Source organism: Chelmon rostratus, chromosome 6 (assembly GCF_017976325.1).
Source record: "Chelmon rostratus isolate fCheRos1 chromosome 6, fCheRos1.pri, whole genome shotgun sequence".
Taxonomy (NCBI): domain Eukaryota; kingdom Metazoa; phylum Chordata; class Actinopteri; order Chaetodontiformes; family Chaetodontidae; genus Chelmon; species Chelmon rostratus.
Genome location: NC_055663.1, coordinates 7,007,489 through 7,029,872, shown reverse-complemented (window position 1 = coordinate 7,029,872; position 22,384 = coordinate 7,007,489). Strand labels below are relative to the sequence as shown.

The 22,384-nt window shown below is 40.5% G+C and overlaps 2 protein-coding genes across 2 annotated transcripts in view; both read left to right on the top strand.

Annotated features, from left to right (window-relative positions):
- The window catches only part of znrf1 (zinc and ring finger 1), a 65,266-nt gene extending 59,926 nt beyond the window's left edge, over positions 1-5,340 (top strand). The window contains exons 3-5 of the mRNA XM_041939122.1: positions 508-613; positions 3,243-3,334; positions 4,466-5,340. Coding sequence (XP_041795056.1) covers positions 508-613; positions 3,243-3,300 — 164 coding nt within the window. The 3' untranslated portion in view covers positions 3,301-3,334; positions 4,466-5,340. The remainder of the gene's footprint in view (positions 1-507; positions 614-3,242; positions 3,335-4,465) is intronic.
- Positions 5,341-11,004: 5,664 nt separating this feature from the next.
- gins3 (GINS complex subunit 3) lies at positions 11,005-16,156 on the top strand. The gene is made up of 3 exons (XM_041939428.1): positions 11,005-11,265; positions 12,032-12,265; positions 14,391-16,156. Exons 1-3 carry the CDS (start codon positions 11,095-11,097, stop codon positions 14,619-14,621), a joined length of 636 nt encoding a protein of 211 aa, XP_041795362.1. The 5' UTR covers positions 11,005-11,094; the 3' UTR covers positions 14,622-16,156.
- The last annotated feature ends 6,228 nt before the right edge of the window (positions 16,157-22,384 follow it).

The following is a 22,384-nucleotide window of genomic DNA, read 5'->3' as shown; positions in this document are numbered from 1 at the left end:
TTGACTGAATGTTAAAAAAAGTAACAACATAATGTACATTCAGGATATATATATATATATATATATATATATATATATATTATTTTCTCTATCTATATTTGAGGCATTGTCCTTATATATAGACCATTCAAGACGTTTTAAGAGTCTTTATTCATTTTGGTAAGTAGATGGCTGGAAATAAAAGTATTCAGTGGTGAATTTCCATATGATGAATGCTGTTATTTTCTCCAACGGAAACTGACTTGAGACTCCTGATTCATCTTGAAACTCCTCCTCGAGCATTTTCATTGGTACAAGCAGAAACTTCCCACTATGTCTACTCCGTGTAATGCACCAGCCTGCTCTCATACTGCTCTCTGCTGTGTTTGATATGCTGCTGGAGTCTGAAATTGTCGCTGTTTTTGGTGCATACTGATTCATGCTCTGCCTCTGTGTGTGTGTGTGTGTGTGTGTGTGTGTGTGTACGTGCGTGCGTGCGTGCGTGCGTGCATGCACCTGCCACTTTAGATGATGTGTTGGCGAGGGATGCCGGTGAGTGTGTGATCTGTCTAGAGGAACTGCAGCAAGGGGACACCATAGCCAGACTGCCGTGCCTCTGCATCTACCACAAAAGGTGACACACACACACACACACATACAGATTTGAATCACTGCCCGTTATATAATTTTGCACTTCTTCTAATTAAATCCACTTACTGCACTCCAATAAAAACATTCCTTAAAGATGAACAGTACTTGCTGCCTTTGATTTAGAGGTTATTCGTTTAATATCACTGAACAATAAAGGTGCTGCGTGTGGCAACTCTTAACATCGATACATCACTGTCACAGTAACTAACTGATAGCTTGGGATAATTATCATAAATAAATGAGAGCACACTGCAGATAATTGAAAGCTGCCAGTGTTTTTCAAAAGCTTGGCCCTTACCCATCAGCACTAGTGCTTCCTGTCCCAAACAGGATGTTGCTTCTTCGGTTTTTCTCTCATCGGCCTTAACGAAAACACAAACACACAGAAAATGACCGGAGATTTTGCTGGCTGTTCACTCCTGCAAGCATCTGCTGTGCCTGCACTCTCTGCTTGCTATGTACAAACAGCACCCTCTCCCTGGTTTGTGCCATAAAGCATTTCAGCTGATTTACCTCCCAATTTGACTCAATGTCAAATTTAATAGAAGCATAGAAGCTGCTGTAGTACAAGTGGTGATTGTCTCACTTCTGCACAGCAGTTCCAGTGATGTCTTCAAATAAATGTGGGAGTAATTTATTGCTGTAAAATGATGCACATGGAGGCTTTAAGCTCAAATGTGTCAACACAAACTAGAAATAATGTTTGATGTAAGTTTGCAGTGTTGTGCATTAAACACAGGCTCAGTGTATGAGGTAAATGTAAACTTATGAGTTCAGCTTTATGGGCAATTAAATTACACGAAATCACATAAATAGATTGAAAAAGTCTCATCCACAGTACCATTTTAGGTACTTTGCTTGAGTGTTCTGCTTTACATTTCTATTTCTACTTGCCCTGCATTTCAGAGGGAAACATCGTACTTTTTACTGACTACATTTATCTGACAGTTGATGCTTAACACAGAAATACTGACTGATCATACACACATGCATGAGTGGATATGTTGTTAATAGAATTAGCATTTGAATTAATGTTAGCTTCAGCATTAGCATACACTTTGCAGAGTAAGATTGGATTCCACACACCTATGAGGGATGTGTTGTTATTGTAAAAGGTATTTGAAATCCAGCATTAACATCCTTGGTTTGAATGTGAGGCAGATTTGTGGAGGCTGGACGTCGTTATCTGCCTTGAAAATCTGTGCTGGTTAAAAAAACTTGCACCCATTGTGCAATTGTTAGCTACTTTGTGTTTGTACATCACCACATTTCAGTTAAAATTATGTACTTTTTACTAAACCAAGCTTATCTGACAGTTCTAGTTGCTTTGCAGGGTAGACTGATTGGATTTCACGTATGTATGAGTGAATATGTTGTTGTTAAATAATATTGCATTGGTATCATGTACTTCATTTTTTCAATTTTTAGATTGTTGAATTATTGAAATATTTTAAGTTTGAATTTTATTTCTTGACCAAACTTCAGGGATAACTTTCAGATGTTCTGCTAGACTACATGTATTTGACGGTCAGTGTTATGTTGCTGGTTAAGACTGGTTGGATTTCACACATGGATGATGGATTTGTTGTAGCGTCAGCATTAGCATTAGTGTCCTGGCTTCCAAAACAAATGAGGTTTGTAAATGTTTTTCTAAACATTTTGGATTGGTTTATCTGCCAGAAAAGACACTTTTGGTCAAAAGAGTCCCAAAGAGTGCAAGTACTTCAGTATTTCTATCATATGCTATTTATACGTATACTTCACCACATCTCAAAGGGAAATATAGCAAAATATATAATACTATTTTTTTTTCCCTAAACCCCATTTATCTGTTTAGCTATACATGCGGTTAGTAACTTTACAGATAAAGATTTTCCATGCAAAACATATAGTCAACTTTTCAGATGAGATGTATTGTCTCACATAAAACCAACCAACAGTATATAGATCATGGTGGAGCATGATGGAGCTATTTTTCAAAAGAAGTTTTTTTTCGATATTGAAGTACTTTTTGCTGGTTTTACTCAAGTAACATTTTGAATGCAACACTTTCACTTGTGATGGGGTATTTCTTCATGGTGGTATTGCTACTTCCATTTGAATTGCTACTTAAGTAAAGGATCCTCTTCAGCCACACACAAATACAAACAGGGACTATGTAAAACATAGTGAGAATGTGAACTGATACGTTTAATGCACACACAGTGAGTGTGCTGTAACACTGCTGTTTGTTTCCCTCTGGATCTCATTTCTATGTTGTATATTGTTTATGTTCTGCTAATGTGGGAGTGCGGGGAGGCCTTTCAACAGGCCTACGTGTTAACAACAAACTACTAAATCCATTTAAGACTTACAATTCAGTTTTTATCTTATGATCGCTCTGGCATAATCAAATTTTTATTTTTATTATTTTTATTCCCTCTTTTATCATTATTTTCTTGACTATTTTTTCTTCAGCCCTGATGATTGACCTTTTGATTTGTCAGCTGTGAATGTTTGACCTGCATAGCTCAAGTATTTATGCTGAGCCTCCTCTGTATTTGCAGCTGCATTGTACAGACTTGTGGTTTGACAAAATAACATGCTGCCTGTGTGTCTGTGTGCATGTGTAGCTGTATAGACTCATGGTTTGAGATCAATCGTTCCTGCCCTGAACACCCCTCTGACTGACTGACCACCAGGTCCACTACGAAAACTGTTCAAGGTGAGACACACAGCACATTCACACTGCTGTCTGAATGCTAATTATTTGCAAGATAAGACTGTGCATGTAAACCAGTGTTCAGAAGCTCATATTGGCTTTGTATTAAAATTCAGATGTGGTCCAGTCACTGTCTCCCTCCAGTGATATGACGGATTTGATCCATTTATCCAGATACAGATTCATTGTAGAAATGATAAATGATAAGAAATGATCATTATTGTCTATGGCAAGACCTTAAATATAACCTGTTTTTTTTATTTTAGAGATGAAAATGTTTAATAATAATATTAGATTAATTTACACAGCAAAGTGCAGCAAAGTGCTTTAAAAGGCAGAAACAAGATAAAACCAGCTGCAATAAAACATGAAACACAGAACAGGAACATATTAATACTGTGGCAAGACTGAGGCTCCACAGCCATGCTGGCAGCCCCTGAGGCTGTACCACACACTCAGACACAGCAGTGCTTTGAGATGAATGCTAACGTTAGCATAATCACAATGCTAGCATGCTGAGTTTAGCATGTTAGCATGCTCATTAGCACGGAGCACAAAGCTCAACTGAGGCTGATGTCTTATTATTATTATAAATTCTCACCTGATGATGATGATGATGATGACGTTAGATAAGAAGTTTAGGCATCATCAAAGTTAAAACATTTCACATTGGATCCTAATCATCATATAATTTAAATGATGTCTCAGCCAGAATTACTCGTGTTACACAGAAATCTTGTGCAACATGAGACGACTCCGCTAGCATGAGAGAAGGAAACCAGCCATGTCACCACAGTTCATCCTCAGGGAGCCATGAATGTGTGTGTCTTCACTTCGGGGATCATAGGAATTAAAACGATACACATTCTGGACATGTCGACAAATGTCTTTAAATGTCTTTGTGGTCATCGAGCCAGTGGATGATGAAGTATTTCACAGGATAAATAAAAATGTGGACCTAGTTGTGGTGCTGAGGGGAAAGTCATCAGGATTCATCCTCTGAGGATCATGAATGTCTATTCAAACCTTCAGACAGTGTGTCTGTAGAATGAGACAAAGTATCTGTTAATATGTTGCATAATAGAATAAGTCACACATAATTTTTCTGTCTGTCTGTGCCCCCCCTGTCTCCAGGACGTCTCGTTGTCCTGCCATGGACATCTGGCCGCAGATGCAACCAAATCTGATGAAACAATCAAAGCGATCAACACAGACTTATCCTGACAGAATCCATCCTCCTAACCAAGATAATTAATCCTTGTGAACTGAACCAAAAAAACGTGACTGTCAAACCATCGTACATTAAAGCCCCCCCCCCCCAGCCCTCCATTTTACGCCTGCTGAAAAGACTGCTTACAACCCCTCCACCCCCCACCCTCCCTTCCTTCCCTGCCCTCCTATTTCTCCAGGCTAACAGAATCCCTTAAAGGGCTTCATCGGCCTCAGCTCCCCCTCCGACCCATGCGGCCATCCGCCTCCCTGACGTGCTCAGGTCCTCGCAGGCCTCCAGCAGCTGGCCTTCCATCTTGCATCTGGATCCAGGCCTGTCACTCACTTGTGTCCAGCCCTCCCATGGCCTTAACTGGGGAGAGGAGAGGAAGCAGAGCAGGGAGTAGGCAGGAGGGAAGAGGAAGGAAACCACGCAAGGAAGAAGGAAGCTGGCGAGGAGGAGAAGGAGGAGGAAACCGATGAAAGGAGGTTGTTGCAGGAGCTCGCTTTGAGAGACGGACTTGTACGTTATTTGGTGGGCCTCTCATCCCACAACAGGACTCCAACTCGGTGACCTCTCATCGCAGACCGGGTCCCGGTGTGCTTCTTTCTCATAGTTCCTGCCTCAGTTCTGCACCCCTCCTCGCCAATCTGACTCATAGTAATCAAATCAAAAAGTCCCCAAAATGCTTCTTAGACCTGGTTTGTGCACACCTGGGCAGGCAGGGAGGGACAGAGGGTTAAAAAAAAAAAACAACAACAAAAAAAGGGGGATGCCAGCTTGTCTTCTTTGTACAGTATCGGGAGCTCTAAAGATGGACTGCGGGTGGAGTGGAGCATGCTCAGTTGTGATTTGGAGGGAGGAAGGGGCCAGCAATGTAGTTTACGCTCCGACTGTGTAACATGTGCGTGTGGGACGCTCCAGTGTCAGGCTTCACCCAGTATGTGTATGTACACTCTGTGTGTGTGTGTGTGTGTGTGTGTGTGTGTGTGTGTGTGTGTGTGAGCTTGGAACCGTGACAACATAGCTTTTGCTGAAGCCTAGTGTGTGTGTGTGTGTGTGTGTGTGAGAGAGAGAGAGAGAGAGAGAGAGAGAGAGAGCGACAGCGTGAAAGGTCAGTGTAGAGGGCTGACTGGGACAGTGCTGTGTGTGTCTGTGTATTGAAATGTTTACAGTCTATATGTCCATGTTCCCTGTGTGTGCGACTGGCAGTCCTCCCTTTACTTTGCTGATGTTTACAGCTGCAGAGAAGCGACATGACATGTTGTAAATTACACGCATAACCTCTCTCGGTTCTTTCTTTTTCGATCTGCCAGATTTTTCATGTGATCACAATTAGTCATTTTCTCGTGAGAGCCTCGAGCGTGAGAGCGTGTGCGTCTCCGTGCATATGGCAGTTTGTGCATGTGTGGTCGAGTGTGCGATTCGAGAGGCACCTCTTGGTCTATGCTACTGTTAGTTCCCCACATCGTGTTTCTGCTAGAGTAGGTCTGGCTGACTGCGACTGGAGACGTGAGCCACTCAGACCCGACAAAGGACTCTGTAGTCCCACTGTGGACCCACTGAACGGGGCTTATTTATTCATTTGTTCATATTTAACAATATTTGTTTAATATTTCAATCATGTGAGGTGTTACTCACTCTTCAGAATGCCAAGAGCTGATGTATGAAGACTACTACAAATCAACATACAAACAAACTGCATTTACAACGCTACTGTAAACAAATGGTGGAATAAATTGTGCTAGATGGCAGACTCTATCTTCAGCTTTCATTCTGTGACCCAGATACACCTTATACCAAGTGAACAGCGCTGGGTTTCCCAGCTAACATCTTAATCCTGGGATTATTGCTGGCCTATAGACACACAGTGTGTTTCATACCTGTATATTAATGGCACATGGCGACACATTTAAGTCTTATCCACCTTTGAATCATCTCCCGCTCTTACATCAGTCAGAGTTATTTTGGGATTGAATGTGATGCATCCACTTTCTCAAAACAGGCTGCGTGTAATCTCATTTAGCCTTTTGACAGCTGACAAGGACGGGGCTGAAGAAGGGACATGTGTGGAGGTATAGAAAAAACTGTCTTCTACTACTACGGCGACTTCTCGAACATTAGGTAATGCCAGTGATTGTGGCCATGCTGCAAGGAGCTGCTGGTTTCCCGCTCTATAATCCCATGACACAGTTTTCTTCAAATGATTTCCTCAATGCTTCTCGACATAGAAACACAGGAGCCTCATGGATGATTCAACAACACTACTGGTTTGTTGTTGTTATTTCAATTTAGCCTCTGAAAAATCTGACTCTTCTCTCTGTCAGATTGGCATGGCAGATGGCTTAAAACACTATACCCATACCCATGAGCCTTAGCTGCCATCGCACTGTAGAAGGAGCCAGGGAAGAGAGAGAGAAGGGCAGTGATTTCACAATGCTTTGTTGTTGCAACTGGAAACAAAACACAGCTTCATGGTTGCTGATTTCATCGAAAATTGACCCAGAATTTAAAAGTGAACTTAAACCTGCTGAACGTTTTATCAGGTTTCTGCAAAGTGTAACATTTGCTGATTTGATGCTTCGTATCAAAATACACTTTGGGAGTAAAGAGTTGATGTTTCTCCTCATGTTTTTATGTACATGAGCTTACAAAACCTAAACCTTGCCATTCAACTTTTTATCTAGAACCAGATATTTTCTCACACCCAAAATAACTCTCCCACTTTGTAGCTCTCACTGTACGCATGATGTTTTGTAGCTGCAGTGCATTCTGGTCTATTGAGGATATTAAAGGTGGAAAAAAAGAATCTGTTGTCAAACTCTACTGAAGATACTGGAAATATCCTAGTTTGGCATCACATTTGGCTAGATATCAACAGGAAGAGGTACAGTATACCAAGTTTGAGCCAGAAATGCAACATAAATACACAACAAGCTGCTCTACATCCAGGAAATATTCAAGTGTGGATTTTCCTTCAAACATTTCTTCATCTCTCTCACGTCGGTAACGGTAAAATGATCACAATGATAGGATGTGTTGGCCCTAACTCTTCTCACCGTTGGCGACTGTTCCACTGTTGTAAGCCGGTGTGTAAGAGTTGGACTTACTGCTAAGATGCTTTCAGGGAAACCCAGTCTTCGGGAGCATTTTCAGACCAAATCTTGAACGTTGGCAGGAAAATCACTGATCAGAGCTGAGAGAGTCCCAAAAGCTTCAGAGCATTACGATGATCTTTCACTTCTACCAAACAACAGATGCCACACGATCTATCATCTTTTGTTTGGGGTGTAACTTGATAAATCCAGCCAATACCCTTGGAAGTGTGTGTATGTACCGTATATGTTGAAAAAGAGCCATCTGCGCTACATCTTTCTAATCTATCAATCATTCTAATTCTTGAGGTATAACTTTGCACTAAAGTAAAATGATGGGCCGTGAAGTTGTCACCCTTTGCTTTTATCCCTGTATTTTACTTCTCTGTAGTCACCTTTATAGGCCTTAATACCAGGAAGTATGAAATTTAACACTATTGAATGCAGTCAGCTCTGAAAGGGAGCTCTGTAGTGCTCTGAAGCTGACAGGAAAACTGCCTCAGACGTGATAAGTTGGGAGTTAACCATTTACACAACGCGGGCGGCTCTTCACTCATTCTGCGCTAGTCATGAGGATTTTTATTTCCTGTAAAAGGCAGATGTTAAAGTCAGCTCGGGCCATTCTGGGGCGGTTATCATGAGAGCCTTTCATGAAACTTTTTTTTTAAAAGTGCATTACGAGGCACTATAAGGACTGTAAACATATATGTATGTATATGTCAGTTTATATTAGCTTAAAGCTGCGCCAGTCGAGATTCTGAGATAGCCAATGGATCAAATCAAAGGGGTCGCTCATGGTGTTGAGCCCACAAAGAATTAGCTCTGATAAATTGGCTTTACGCTACACATCCGGCACCAAACCACAGACAGACCAAGTGAGCGGCTAGCAGGCGAATATAGTGGAACAATTAGCAGCTAAATAGCCAAACCAATGTCTGTTTTCTTTTTTATTAACAATGGGTCAAGTAACTTACATGTGATGTGAAAGTTGTCACCTGTAATGAGGAACCTGTGAAAAATTATCTTTACATTCCCCTCAGCTCTACGGTGCTTTTTAGTGTCTTTCAGCTCATTGTTTTGGTTCTGCAGCTAACAACTTTTGTTTTGGTTTTACTTTCACCAGGAACGTCAACCTGTTTATAGTGAGAAAGCATTGATGAACTCACTGTTTACCACCTGTCCAACGTTAGCGACTAGCTGGTGAACATGAATTTAGCAGCTAAAGGGACAGATATTTCACTCAGGAGACGGTGGAGGTGACTAAAATGTGAGTGAAAGTTGGACTCATCAGAAAGTGAATTTCTCCATTGTGAGATCAATAAAGTCAAGCTAAGAAGTGATTCCAAATGAACGCTAATGTTGCTCTGTGTCTGATGTAAATAGGCTACTGTGTGCTAACATGCTAGCCATAATAATTTAAGAAGGCGATAATATGTCAAGGTTGTGGTTTTCAGCTTGTTCAAAAAGACAACAAAAATTGATTAATGCAGCTTTAATAATTACATTCAGAAACCATTAGAATGTGTGATGACATGAAATAAAGCTGCATTTGGCATGTAAAAATACACCGGCTTTTTCAGAAACAAAACTACAAAGTTGGAGGCAGCAACAAAAAATGGCACATTAACAGTAATTGAATATTAACAAATGTTAACAATTAAAGTTCTTGTGTCAGGGTACACCCATGTCTCCCCCCGAAGAGTGATTAATTGATTCTTAAGAATTAAAAGTTTACGTTTGAAATCTTTCCTCTGTTGCTTTGCCGTCCTTCATGCACTGCCCCACACTGACTGGTTTAGTAAACATGAGCATGCTTTGTGACTTCACTTAATAGAATTAAATTTCACATTTTGTTAAACAGCTGCCTCTTGCTGCCATTGGGAGGGCCATCATGCGATGATGTCTAATGCAGCTTTAGTGGGGTGTGAATGTGGTATGAAATTGTTTTTCGGCACACTAGAGTTTTTCTTTTTCCTTGTCATATCACATCTAACATAAAAGCACTTGTGATCAAATGTGGTTATAATGCCTCGTGAGCACCACTTCAAATGAAGTGTTACAAACCTGTTGCTGAGATCATCCCTGTTCCTTATTATGGCTGTGGCACATGGAGGGTCCGAGACAGAGGGCAGTGTTCATTTCAGCATGGATGGCGACCAACATCATTGTCCATAACAGTCATATAAGAAAAATACAAGGACATAAGATGCTGAGTAATAATGGTAACTGCTAACCTCATTGCCTATTTGTGTGACACACAATGTTCCCTGTGTATCATGGCCCACAGCTAATGGAGGGGGGTGATCTCTTTGGGAAATGACGTGTGCTTTCGTCTGGGTTGCAGAGTGAAAATATCTAATGAGCCTCTCAGACTGCTACTACTGTCGGCAGCAGGCCCACTGTACCGCCTGCCTGCCCACTCAGCTCGGACACGCCGCTAGAAGAATACAGTACCTTCATTTACAGTGGCTTTATTTCATTTGACTCGTTTTAGTTCAGAACTTATTTTACTTTCCAAGGATGTGAATGGCTGCCTGCTTTCTGGGGGCGCCGACTAACATGTCTGATGACTTTGATGTGCAATCTGTGGGATGAGTAATAATAATGACATATACTGTATAATAATCTATAATATTAAAAATGTCAAAATATGAAAGGTGACTGACCTGTTCTTCCTGTTGTCTAGATTTGTAAAGGGATGGTACCCTAACAGATGGGATAATACAACATCACAGCATGACTAGCTGTCATTTTTCATTTATCAACTGATAAATGTGATCAGGACAGAGCATAAGAGATGCATCAGTCATGTTAATTTGTTTCCCTTCTTTTTCCAGTTTTATTTAATGAAAATTTGAGGTCACAGAGGTTTGAATTACTTGTCATTATTGTCTTCTTTTTGAATTATTATCATTATTATTGCTGTTGTTGTTGTTGTGGTTGTAGTTCCAACCTCCATGACTGTGAAACAACAGGACACGGGGGGATTTTAAATTTGTGATGGTAATAGCCTGACCTCTAATGGCTATTGTCATAATTGCACCGACTTTCTTTGGCAAAAAAGACGATTTTAATTTTGTAATTCATTTCACTTTTTAAAACGATTACAGTATCAATTGTATTGTAGTATTATTTAACGGAATGCAACATCTTGTATTTAGATTCAAATCAGCTTAAAGAAAACTAAAAATAAATACGAAAGTGACCTCAATTGAAACAGGCCTATAAAGAACAAACCATCATGAAGGCGGAGAGCAGATATTTTAGACTCGAATCGATTCGATTCGATTGCTCTGGTCTAGCTGGTCTAGTCATCACACCAGCGTTGATTGGTCAACAGGTCCTGGCGCCAAAAGAGCAAGGAGGAAGTGTTAGAAACACAACAGGAGAGACTTCTGCTCAGCATTTCAGTAAATATATTTGGTATAAAGCTACCTTCGGTCTCATTTAGGAACAAAATGGATACACAGTCATATTTGCCTGTACAGCCTGGGGTGGGGATGGAGGAGAATTTCCTGTCCCTCGACGATATTTTGCTCTCTCATGAGAGACTTCCGATCCGTACAGAGTGCGCTTTTCCCCGGCTGGGATTCCTGGAGAAGTCGAGTGACACGCAGGACATACCGGAGGTTAGTAAAGTTAGTGAAAGTAAATGTTTGAAACGTTGTCAAACTGTGTTACAGAATTACACCTAAAAGTAGGCCAGACAGGTATCTTTCTTGTGTAAAGACAGGTACACCAAACCTCAACTAATATGTTGCAATTTATTATTACCGTGTTGTATTGGCATTGCCACATATGTTATAGAAATTTAGGTAAGACAGCTAAACGGTAATAACTAGATCTACTTATCATTTCGGCTATTTGGCTAACACACAAACACACCACTAAGGTAATTGTCCTCTGAAGGAATCTCACAAGGGAGAAGAGGGGTCGGCCCTTTTTTCTGTGTCTTCAAGACGTAGTTAGAGGTAGTGGGCCTTTTTCACAGAAGACATTTTGACGTGATCCAATTGGAAAAGCACATTAAAACGAATGATGACTGAATCCCATGTCATTGCTTCAGTGTCAGGGTCCTGTTATTGTTCATGCTGGCTCACGTCAAGCTTTAATGGCTTACTGAGATGCCTAAATAGAAAAAGGGAACATTAATGTTATAAGTAACACCTGTGCTTTTCCTTTCCTATGACACGTCAAAACTTCTGCTGTGAAAAAAAAAATTATTATGGAATTCAGTTAATTGTGTTTCACATAAAAGTGTTACTGTAAAATAAACACACATGGGATTCAAACCCATGCCTGCACCAACACATACAGTATACCTGCAGAATGGACTCCAGAGAGCAGCGGTATTGATGATTACTCCAACTCTGAATTCTGTTTGCTTCATCTCAGGGAACAAAGATGGAGCTTCCTCTATGGCTGTCCAAGGGACTGTATGAGAGGAAGAGGAGAGTGTTGTCAGTTGAGCTGCCAAAGGTGTACAGAGAGGGCTGGAGGACTGTGTTTAATGCCGACCCCAATGTTGTGGACCTGCATAAGATGGGACCCTACTACTACGGCCTGGGATCCCAGATGCTGAACTTTGACAGCCCAGAGAACCCAGAGATCGGACAGACGCTGCTGCAGGTGAACAACATGCACAAACAATAACACAGAGTTCATTTCACCTGAGAAGGTACCAAAAAAGTGTTGGCATTTAATATCAAACCTCATTGTTTGTATTGGCATAAAACAATTTATAATAGTATCCAGCTCAAGACTGGACATACAAACATCACAAGTCATTTATGACCCCAATTCCAAAAAAGTTTGGATGCTGTGTAAAGCAAATAAAATAAAAATAAAATGTTATGATTTGCTAATCCTTTTTGACATATATTCAATTGAGAAAAGTACAAAGATGATATATTTAATGTTTCACCTCATCAGCTTCATTGAGTTTTGTTAATATCTGCTTATTCTGAATTTGATGCAGCAACACATTTCAAACACGTTGTGACAGGAGCAACAACAGACTGAGACTGTTGTGGAACGCTCCAAAAACACCTGTTTGGAACATTCCACAGGTAAACAGGTTGATTGGTAACAGGTGATAGTATCATGATTGCGTATGAAAGGAGCATCCTGGAAAGGCTCAGTGGTTCACAGCGATGATGGAGGGAGGTTCACCACTTTGTGAACACATGATTGTATAAAGGATGTTACTGCATGGACTCAGGAACACTTTGTATGTGGAAATTCTGCCATAAGACTAATGCTGCTGAACTCGGTTCAAATTCCATCAGAGTGTACAGCTTGGTGTGTTTTATTTAAAGTCCAGACATGTTTATGATATTAGAAAACTCTGCCTATTGCAATTTGTCCCACCAGTAAAGTTTAAAATAGTCCCGCACATAATCCACTGCTACATGGCAAATTTCTCTGGGGTCTAAACAAATGAAATATAACATGTTAATTGGTGATCAAACTATGGTTTTGTTACACTTAAAGTAAAATGTGTGAAATAGAAAGTGATGGCAGCTGCATCAAGCTCAGGTCAATTTTGCTGCACAGAAAGTGAGAACATGTTTGGATGTTTTCCTTTTTTCTTTGCAGAACCACAAGTTGTAATAACAGATCGACTATGGGCAGTTGAAATTGCTGTCCCATTTTTACTAGAAGAATATTTTATTATTATAGTTTTTTTTTTTTTAATCGGCTGTTCAGATCTGAATAAACTTGCAAGGCTCAGTGTTCTGGGTTTCTTCAAATGTATCAGTGAATGTGTGGTAAGATGTGACATCAACACATGTCGCATCACAGCCCAGATGCTTTACAAAATGTCACAGATCAACAGACACAATGCAGATTTAAGATATCACTGTTATTTAATACACTACAACTAGGGGGTGCAATCAGATCAGAAAACATGGTAGACGACTAGCTGTCTGGCAGCTGTTACCAGGCAGACTGACTCTAATCTCATTGTCTGACAGACAAACAGGAACAGAGGGTTGTTGCACACTGTAAGACTTCTCCATAATACTGTGCACAACCAGGTTGCATCTGGTAAGAGGCAAAATTATCTTCCTGGTTGTTTTTAACCACACGGGCTTGATGAGAAAAATAAGAAATCTTAGTGTGTTTCTATGATGTGGTGAACCAAATTAGTGAAAACTGAGTTTGTGAAAGAGCAATATGGCCAAGTGCAATATCCTAATCCTAGGTGCTGCAGTTTTTTTGATGAAGGCAGAGTGTGTCACAGCATAACATTATCAATGAAGAATTGTGGTGCCACAGAGATTCTCCGGCCTACAAATCATATGCCCCAGAAAGAAGGGAAGATGCTTGTTTTTTCTACTAAAATCATGACTCATTTTCCAATATCTGTCAAAATAATTACACACACACACACACACCCACCCACACACCTTTCAGCCCTACTATATACCAGTTGTATGTAAATGTTGGAACTCTGCAAACTCTGTCACGGAGCAAGGGGCCCGTTCCAGACTTTGATGTTTCAATATTTTTTGAAGATGGTCTCGCCTAAAGGCAAGGAACGAATGAAATTATACATATCTCAGGCTCAACTTTAAATTTTATATCAAAGTTGACTTCTGGTTCATGAACTAGGTCACTCTGATTAAAAACAGTGCCGGCGTGCGTTAATGGAGAAAAAACGTAACTGCAGTACTCTTGCAGCCCTCTATACTATACGTGCTCTTCTCAACTAATTGGTGGCAAACTGTTGACATTGTCCCTCGTCTAGACGTTCATCGGTCGATTCAGACGGACCATGGACTCTTCCCAGAATGCCTATAACGAGGACACATCCGTACTGGTGGAGCGTCTGGACTGTCTGGAGAAGGCTTTGTTCAAGTCCGGGCAGAGTGGCCTCAATGGCTTCCAGAGCTGGGAGAAGGGCCAGGCCTCACAGCTCACCGCCTCCAGTCTGGTTCTCAACTACCGCAAGAGGAAGATGACCGATATACAGCACTGACCCTCGGCCTGCAGTTAGACAGACACTGGTCAGAACTGAGTCAGCACTTCAGAGCACGGCCGCAACAGACTCTGACTTACAGTCATTTTCACCCCTACCGACAAACCCACCCTCTGAGCCATGCTCTCTGTAGTGGGGCAACTACCCTGTGTAGAGCGTAAATGTGTTTGCTATTTATTATGTCACATTGTTCACATTGATGGTGCAGAAACTGTTGGTCAATGGGTAAGCTGATGGATATTCAGTTGACGTGTGAATATTAAGTTCTTGTCATTTTGATTGTTGATTAATTGTTTTTATCAAATATCAAGTAAAGATTCCCAACAGTGCTGTTTACAGCTCGACAAATACAAACAGCTGCTTGTTTTTTCTGTTTTATGCCATTACAGATGGTTTACTTTTCAATGTAAAATAAATCATTTTCATAATGTTGACTAGAAACCAGCTATCACTTAATTTTTGTTATTAATACCACACAAGTGCAGCCACAGCATGCAGATTGAGGTCACCTCTAAATGCCAACTGTTGTGCACAGTGAGCAGAATCTGCAATTACCACCTGCCAGGCGCCAAATGCTGGTGAAATGTTTTTTGGTAGAATTATCAGTGAGGGTCACCCAACACACTGAGTTATTGAGATGATAACATTTTGAGTGCATTTTTTAGCAGTCTCTGCTGAAAAACACACTCCCAGTCGCAAGCTGACTGTATCCAAACAAAACAACATAGCAAAGGCTGTTTATTAGTCGTGTGTTCCACTGCTACTCTAAACAAAGAGGTGGAGTCTAAACTACAAACTTCTCCTTTCCTTTCTTTTCTGCCTCAAGTGTGAGCTTTCCTAAAACTGAGATCAAAACTATAGTATAATGTGATATATAAATGTAATATGACGGTGGGTTGGTGGGGGTGGATAGATGCAAGAGGGTTCAACTTAAGCTTAACCTCCCTACCCGGGGAACAATACTGACCCCTGCTGGTGGGGTGAATGATTTGACCTCGCTCCAGGGGACTGTGACTGCCATCTAAATGTTTCTAGTAATGACTGTAAATCTGATTGCAAGTCTAGCCTCTTATGCCGTGCTGGAATATGTTAGAAAGAACGACAACATTGTGTTTGATGTAGGCGGTTGGCCTTTTTCCCAGCAGATATTTTACTTTTCATGGCAGGGGATGCACAGTTGTTACCAATGCTGCAGTACCTGCTTCTGTTGTTCACAAAACACTGCATCCTGCCACCCACCATTACATGGCTCCATTCAGCCAGAAAGCACACAAATATTCCTGCATGGAGACCAGCCAGGGACCCTTGCTGCATTTCACCCTCATTTCCCATGTTTTCTGTGGTGGATCAGAAAGGACTTTCATATAACACTGAGCACACCTTGGTTGTAAATGACAATAAATGCCATTCTGTGTCAAAGTTAGTGCTGGTCATTTAGTTCACCATGTTACATCCTGTTTAATAGAAGGAGATGGAAGATTTCTTCAGATGTTGGTGGTATGTAGGAAGAAATGCAAGTGCAATTGACTTTATAAATGTTAATATGTGTACATACATGGTTTTGAGTGTCTTTATTCTTTAAATCTGAGGGATGTGTATTTTCCAGATGAATCCAGAACTATAGATTCTCCGACCTGAAAATCTGAATCACGCAGATCCGTCAAAAACATATTTTATGGTGTACCTTCTCTGTTCTCTCCTCTGCGGATTTGTCACGGTGGAGACGGGGAACCAGGTGAAGTGACGGTAACATAGATAAAGTAGAAAAGTTTCCACCTGCTTTGTCTGCAGTTGTCTTACACAAGCACGCTTGGTGAGCGAATAGCCATTTGTTACAAACAAGCTAAAACAGAACTGTCTGTATGTAGCCTGACTGTTTGCCACAAATCTTAAGATCTGGCCGACTCATGTAAACTTAGCTACTGGCTCAGACTGCAGCGCCCCCTCCAAACACCCCTCCTCCCTCTGCCTGCGAGTCCACATCAGCAGCGGAGGGAGGAAAACAGGAGGAAGGACTCATGCTGATGTCTGTTTATTTTTTCCTTCTTTCTAAACTTCACTCAGTATTTTGATGCCAGGAATATTCTTTATTTTACTGATGTTTTTGACTTGTTTCTAGACATTATGAGCATATATGGTGAGTTTACTACTGTAACCTTCACTATTGCTGCTCTACAAACAGTATTTTGTTACATATAAAATATGAATCAACTCTAAACCTGCTCTGCATTTAGTCTTTTTTATGATATTAATGAAAGATACACGACTGGGTAGAGATACAATCCTAACAACACCCCCCCCATAACATAAGACCACACATCCACAGCTCTGCGCTCTGTATATTCCTCTTCTTTTTTGTCCTTGGCCAATCACATGCCTGAAATCTCCATGGTGCCAAAAGACTCCTCTTTAGAATGGTGTATATTTTACATACATTCAGTTTTGAAAAAGTCACAAAACTAGAGATGCTGAAGTCCTGTCTGTCTTTTTTTTTTTACTTATATAGCTTATAAGCTGGCAATGCTTCACAATATGTTGATTCACATCATTTCACACTTTGGCTTTCCTAGTTTAAAGTTTGAAAAACGAGTAGTTTCTACACTTGTGTTGTGTTTATATGCTAAGTCTTGCATTATCTGCTGTTGTGTAACAATTTGTAAAACCTACCCATAATACTTGACTATTGTAATGTTGATAATGGTAATTGTCAGACCTCTGCTAAAACTGACTCAGACTTCTTATTGATATTCCTCTTACTGACTCACTCATGTAGCTGCCTCTGTAGTTGTGATTTAGAGTAATCACTGCCTGAATCACTGCTGCATCACAAACACTGACACATTATGTAATGTGAAAAAGACTGGCAGAAGATGTAGAGCGTGCCAAACAGGAAAACTACTTCCACAAAAGGGAAACAGTAATTTAATCCTCAACAACAGTGACTGAAACACCATCAGCAGAGATCTGTTTAACACTACAAACTCTTTTCTCTTCATCTTCACCATATTTGTATTTACTGTCTGTATTTTTGCAAGGTGTTGCTGGTATTTTGTCCATGCCCTCTCTGTGTATGTGTGAGAGTGTGTTGGCCTTTAGCTGCTGATATCATTAGCCTGCTGCCTCTGCAGTGGCCCAGCTTGTTATCCAGAGGTGACATTCAGATATCTCAGCCTGTGTGTGTTTGTTTTCGACTGAGCTCCACCGTAGGGCTTTTCTGCATCATGAATTGATTTATTTTTCTTTCTAAGTACATTTTGCTGTTAATTCAAAAGTACTTTTCTGAAATGCAGGACTTATTTACTGGTAATGGAGTGGCTTTACACTTTGTTTTTTCAAATGTTGCTCTGCCACTGCATCTATCACATTCAGTTGAAACAGAAAGCAAATCTGATTAAATTTTCTAATAGTTTTCTCGTGATGAGTCATGATTAGCATAGAGGACAATGCTGAGAGAGGCTGAGAGCTCTTGTTGGAATCAGTAGTGGCTGGGGCTCTGTTGTCAGTAACCAAAGTGCTGCTGGACAAATCTCTAGTGGCTGAAGCTCCATAATCAGAGAGAGCAGTTGCAAAAATGTCTCTACTGTCCCAGAACCAAAAAAGAATCTGCTGTCTCACCTTACCTTCCCTGCTTCACACACCATTATAATCCCAAATCACTGTAAACTTGGCCCTCTAAAAACATCAAGGCTAATTAGCCCTAGACCTGGCAAGATAAGAAGCAGCAGTGCTAATTTGCACAATCTCAAACACATCAAACGAGGGGGTCAAGATATACAACCTGTGAAATGTGCCTTGTTTAATGTTAGATGACTATCAGGCACAACCTTCATATGAAATGATTGTATTACCTCCAGAGTCTTAGATTTCTTGTTCTTAACCGACACCTCTCTGAATTTAGTCAGCTGATTGAAGTGTGCCCCCATAAACTTTGAACCATGTACCTCTCCTAAGGTCAGTGGTTGTGGAGGAGGTCTGGCTGCAGCCGTAAAAGTTAAATTAAGTGCTCTTCTTTTGCCGTGGGTGATCTTTCCAGCTTTGATGCTCTTATGTTTATAACAAATTGTGCCGCTCCCACACTGTTCTTAATTATGACAATTTAATCCATATGAGACCTTATGGTGTTGGATGTGCACCATAAGGCATCTTCAGACCGTGGAGACAGATCACAAAAAGAAGGTGCATTTTCATGTTATTAACGAGCACACATCAGGGACATTGATTCCCATTTTTAATAGTGCCATGAACAATTTGACAAATGCTTTTCATAAACTATGTCTATCCACCATGGAAAGTTTCACCTTTACAAATGCAGCTGAAATCAGCAAGAGCAACCCCCTGGATAAAAAAAAATCAAAAATAATTTCCAAGATTCTGCTACCATCTGTTTGAAAACCCAGCTTCATCTCTTGGTTACATGGAGAGCTTTGACTGTGCCCTTTTAGTAAGCTCTTGTCACCATCTGGTGCTTTTATTTTGGAAATCCAGCCTTATCTGTGACCACCAGGTGAGATACTCTTATCGTCTGGAGGCTTTGATTTGAAAATTCTGCCTTGACTGTCCCCTCCTAGTAAGCTTCTGTTACTATTTAGGGGCTTTTATTTTGAAAATTCTGACTTGTCTGTGCCCCCCCCACCCACTTCCAGTAAGTTGCTATTACCATCTGGTGTGTTTTTGTTTTAAAAATCCAGCCTTGTCTGTGGCTGTGTGATGTGCGCTCCTGTTACCATCTAGCGGCTTTTACTTTGAAAATCTGGCTTGCACACTGGCAACATCCCAGGAAAAAACCCTGGTTGTTGGTGTAAATATTTACCAGCTGGGTGTTACGACTGGTCATACATGGACTTACGTGGAAAAGGCATTAGTTCAACAAAGCATGTGAGCATGGCCCAGTCCTAGTTGCTTGCTGAAGTGTTAAATGTCGGTCAGATGATGGACAGCGAGTGGGGAGATCAGTTTAACTGATGATGAAAATATTGACGGTGCCTCTGGGCTGTAACTATTGATCCTGATATGGGATTGTCCTGACAGATGGAGGCCTACAAAAGATTTTAAAGCATTACTGCTCTTCTGATTCTTCATGACTTTTCAAGTGTAGTATAATATGTGAGCTCTTAGTTTTTGAAATAAACAATTATTTTGTTTGTCTTTTTCTCAGAGTAGGTCACCTGCAGTAAGAGGTTAAGGCTACTTTTTGCATTTGTGTTTTAGATAAGCCCGGCCATTTTACTCAACCTGAAAGACACATTCAAATACATTTCTGTACTTCAGCATTCAAAGCCCTGTGCTGGTTATGAAACAGTCTCATTTTTTTTTTATTAGGCTTACATGATATGTGCCTGTGTAAGCTGATTCCATCATTTAATTATTAAATAAAATGGAAATCCTAAACAGAAACTTTGGGGTTATTCATAATTGACAGTGTTTTACATTGCAACATAAGCTTCTGTCGATACTTGAAAATGAAAACTTATGTTACAATATACAAAATTAATTATTTCCATTTTTATTAGATAATTAAATGCAGTTCACTTAAGGTTATCAGTTTGTATAGCAGACATGTATGATTTTTTTAAGCATGTGTAGTAAAAACTCAAAAAGAAAAGTTGTTTTCTTCATAGCTGCTTTACTGTATGTGTTGAGTAATTGGATGATAATAGTGGCGAGTGGGGAAATGAACGTGTGCACAGCGAGGTGGTGTGAGAGCATGTGAACTCAGTGTTACTGTGGTACTCAAAGTATTTTCCCAAGCTTGGCAGGTCTGTTAATGTTTGCCAATAGGAGACAAATAATTAAGAATTGGTTGTAGACAGTGTTTCACAATGTTTATAAAGTTTCCCCTGACTCAATAACTCACAAAACTCAAACACGAGATTTCATAAAGAATGCCAGGTCTGAACGCAAAGGCCAGATCAGATCGTTTATCATGCAGATACAGATCTAATTCTAACACCAGGTGTAAATGGGGTGTTTGTTGTAGGCTTACATGTAAACTATGTGAATGAACTGTACTAAAGTAAAGTTTGCTTTGTTTCACCACTGTTATTTTACAGTTAATAATACATGGCTACAAATAGGAACATTACCTCATGACCATGCATCAAGCTAACAGCTGTGTTTAAAAAAGACAAATATAAGGAACAAGGTGTGGCTTTGCTAGCTGGATCAAGAGCCTTAAGACACGAGGCAGTGGTGCTGATGGGAAATGCAGTCTTCATTCTGCAAAGCACTCCCACTTTTGTCCATAGGGGCTTTTTTCTCTTTGTTAAAATGCAAAACACATTTTCAGAGCGAGTATATCTCACTATCGAATCAAGTTGTTATATAATCAGACAGTCCTATAAGCAAGCAGTAACAGCAGTGATATTAAATCCAGCAGGGAGAGAGGAATACATGAAGACCAGGATCACTACATCACAGAGTCCCTCAGTGCAAATAACCTTCCTACTCTTATCATTTGGTTGACCCACATGTAGCTCGGGCTATATTTTGGTCAGCACCCTAAGGCGAGTCGGCTGGCCTCCTGTCATGACACTGCCTCGGGAAATAAATCAGAGCTCTACAGCTTAACTCTCAGCCTGGATCATCAGAACAACAACACTCCTCGGGACTGCACAGAAGTCATGAAGTGAAGGATTCACTCACAATGAATTTAGTCCCTACATCGAGACAAAATGCAATCAGTCTCACCCACAGTGTAAGATTTTAAGGTGAGAAATCTAAACAGTGGGAATTCTGTTTGTAGGTGGATCTTATCATTACTGGCTGATTAGCATGTCTCTGCAGGCAGATCTATTACAGGCCTTTCATTACCTCTGTCTGCGGGTCCTGGTGGGCAGTCAAAGCCAAAGGTTTAGCTGAAGCAAAGGGCAGTCTGAGGGCGAGCGTCCAGGAAGCTGACATACAAGACACTAATGCTGCCTCTGGCTTCTATCTACTTTAAGGGCCTCTGACATTTGGTATTTGTTGGGAAACCATTTGTGTACATGATAAAATGCTGAGAGGAGCCCAAGGCTTATTCTTTCTCCGTCTCTCCCTCCCTCCCTCCCTCCCTCCGTTTGTCTCTCATTTTCTGCCTACAAGTGCCTAAATTCTAATGGCATTTCTCTTCTCTTCTGTTTCATTGTGTTCACATTTTAGCCATGTATCTTTGACTCAGCCTTACAAATAATTTCATCACTTTCTCTCTCTGCGGGGACGTTGTGCAGGCCGGGTTTCTATTCTGAGCAGGGCCACCAGTACACCACGCTGTGCAATTAACATTTTATCATATTCACTCAACCCCAAACCAATTACTGTCATTCAAGAACACATCACTGGATTGAATAACAAAAATAAAAAGTTATTTTACAAGGTTCCACATGGCCCACAAGTTTTATTGTAGTTAGGGTCCTGTAGCTCAAATGAATACATTGTAAAGCTTCTGCTTCCCACTAGAGCTGTCAAGGAATATTCTAAATTAGATTATGTAATTTAATCATTAAAAGAAAAATCAAAACAACAACAACAAAACAAATCATTTGATGATGAAAATGAATTATTGATTTTGAAAAAACACTGAATGTATCATGATTGACTGGAGCCACACAAATAGAGTTTCTGTTATCCGTTAATCACATTTTTTTTAATGGGGAAATCTATTGAAGTCTGGCATATTTAAGTCCCTCCGGTCGTCATGTCCACTGAAAATTATTCCTGAGTGAGATGTTAAAATATTCTGGCTCGACACGCTCTTTTCTGCCACTGCGTCTCTGATGTCCACCACA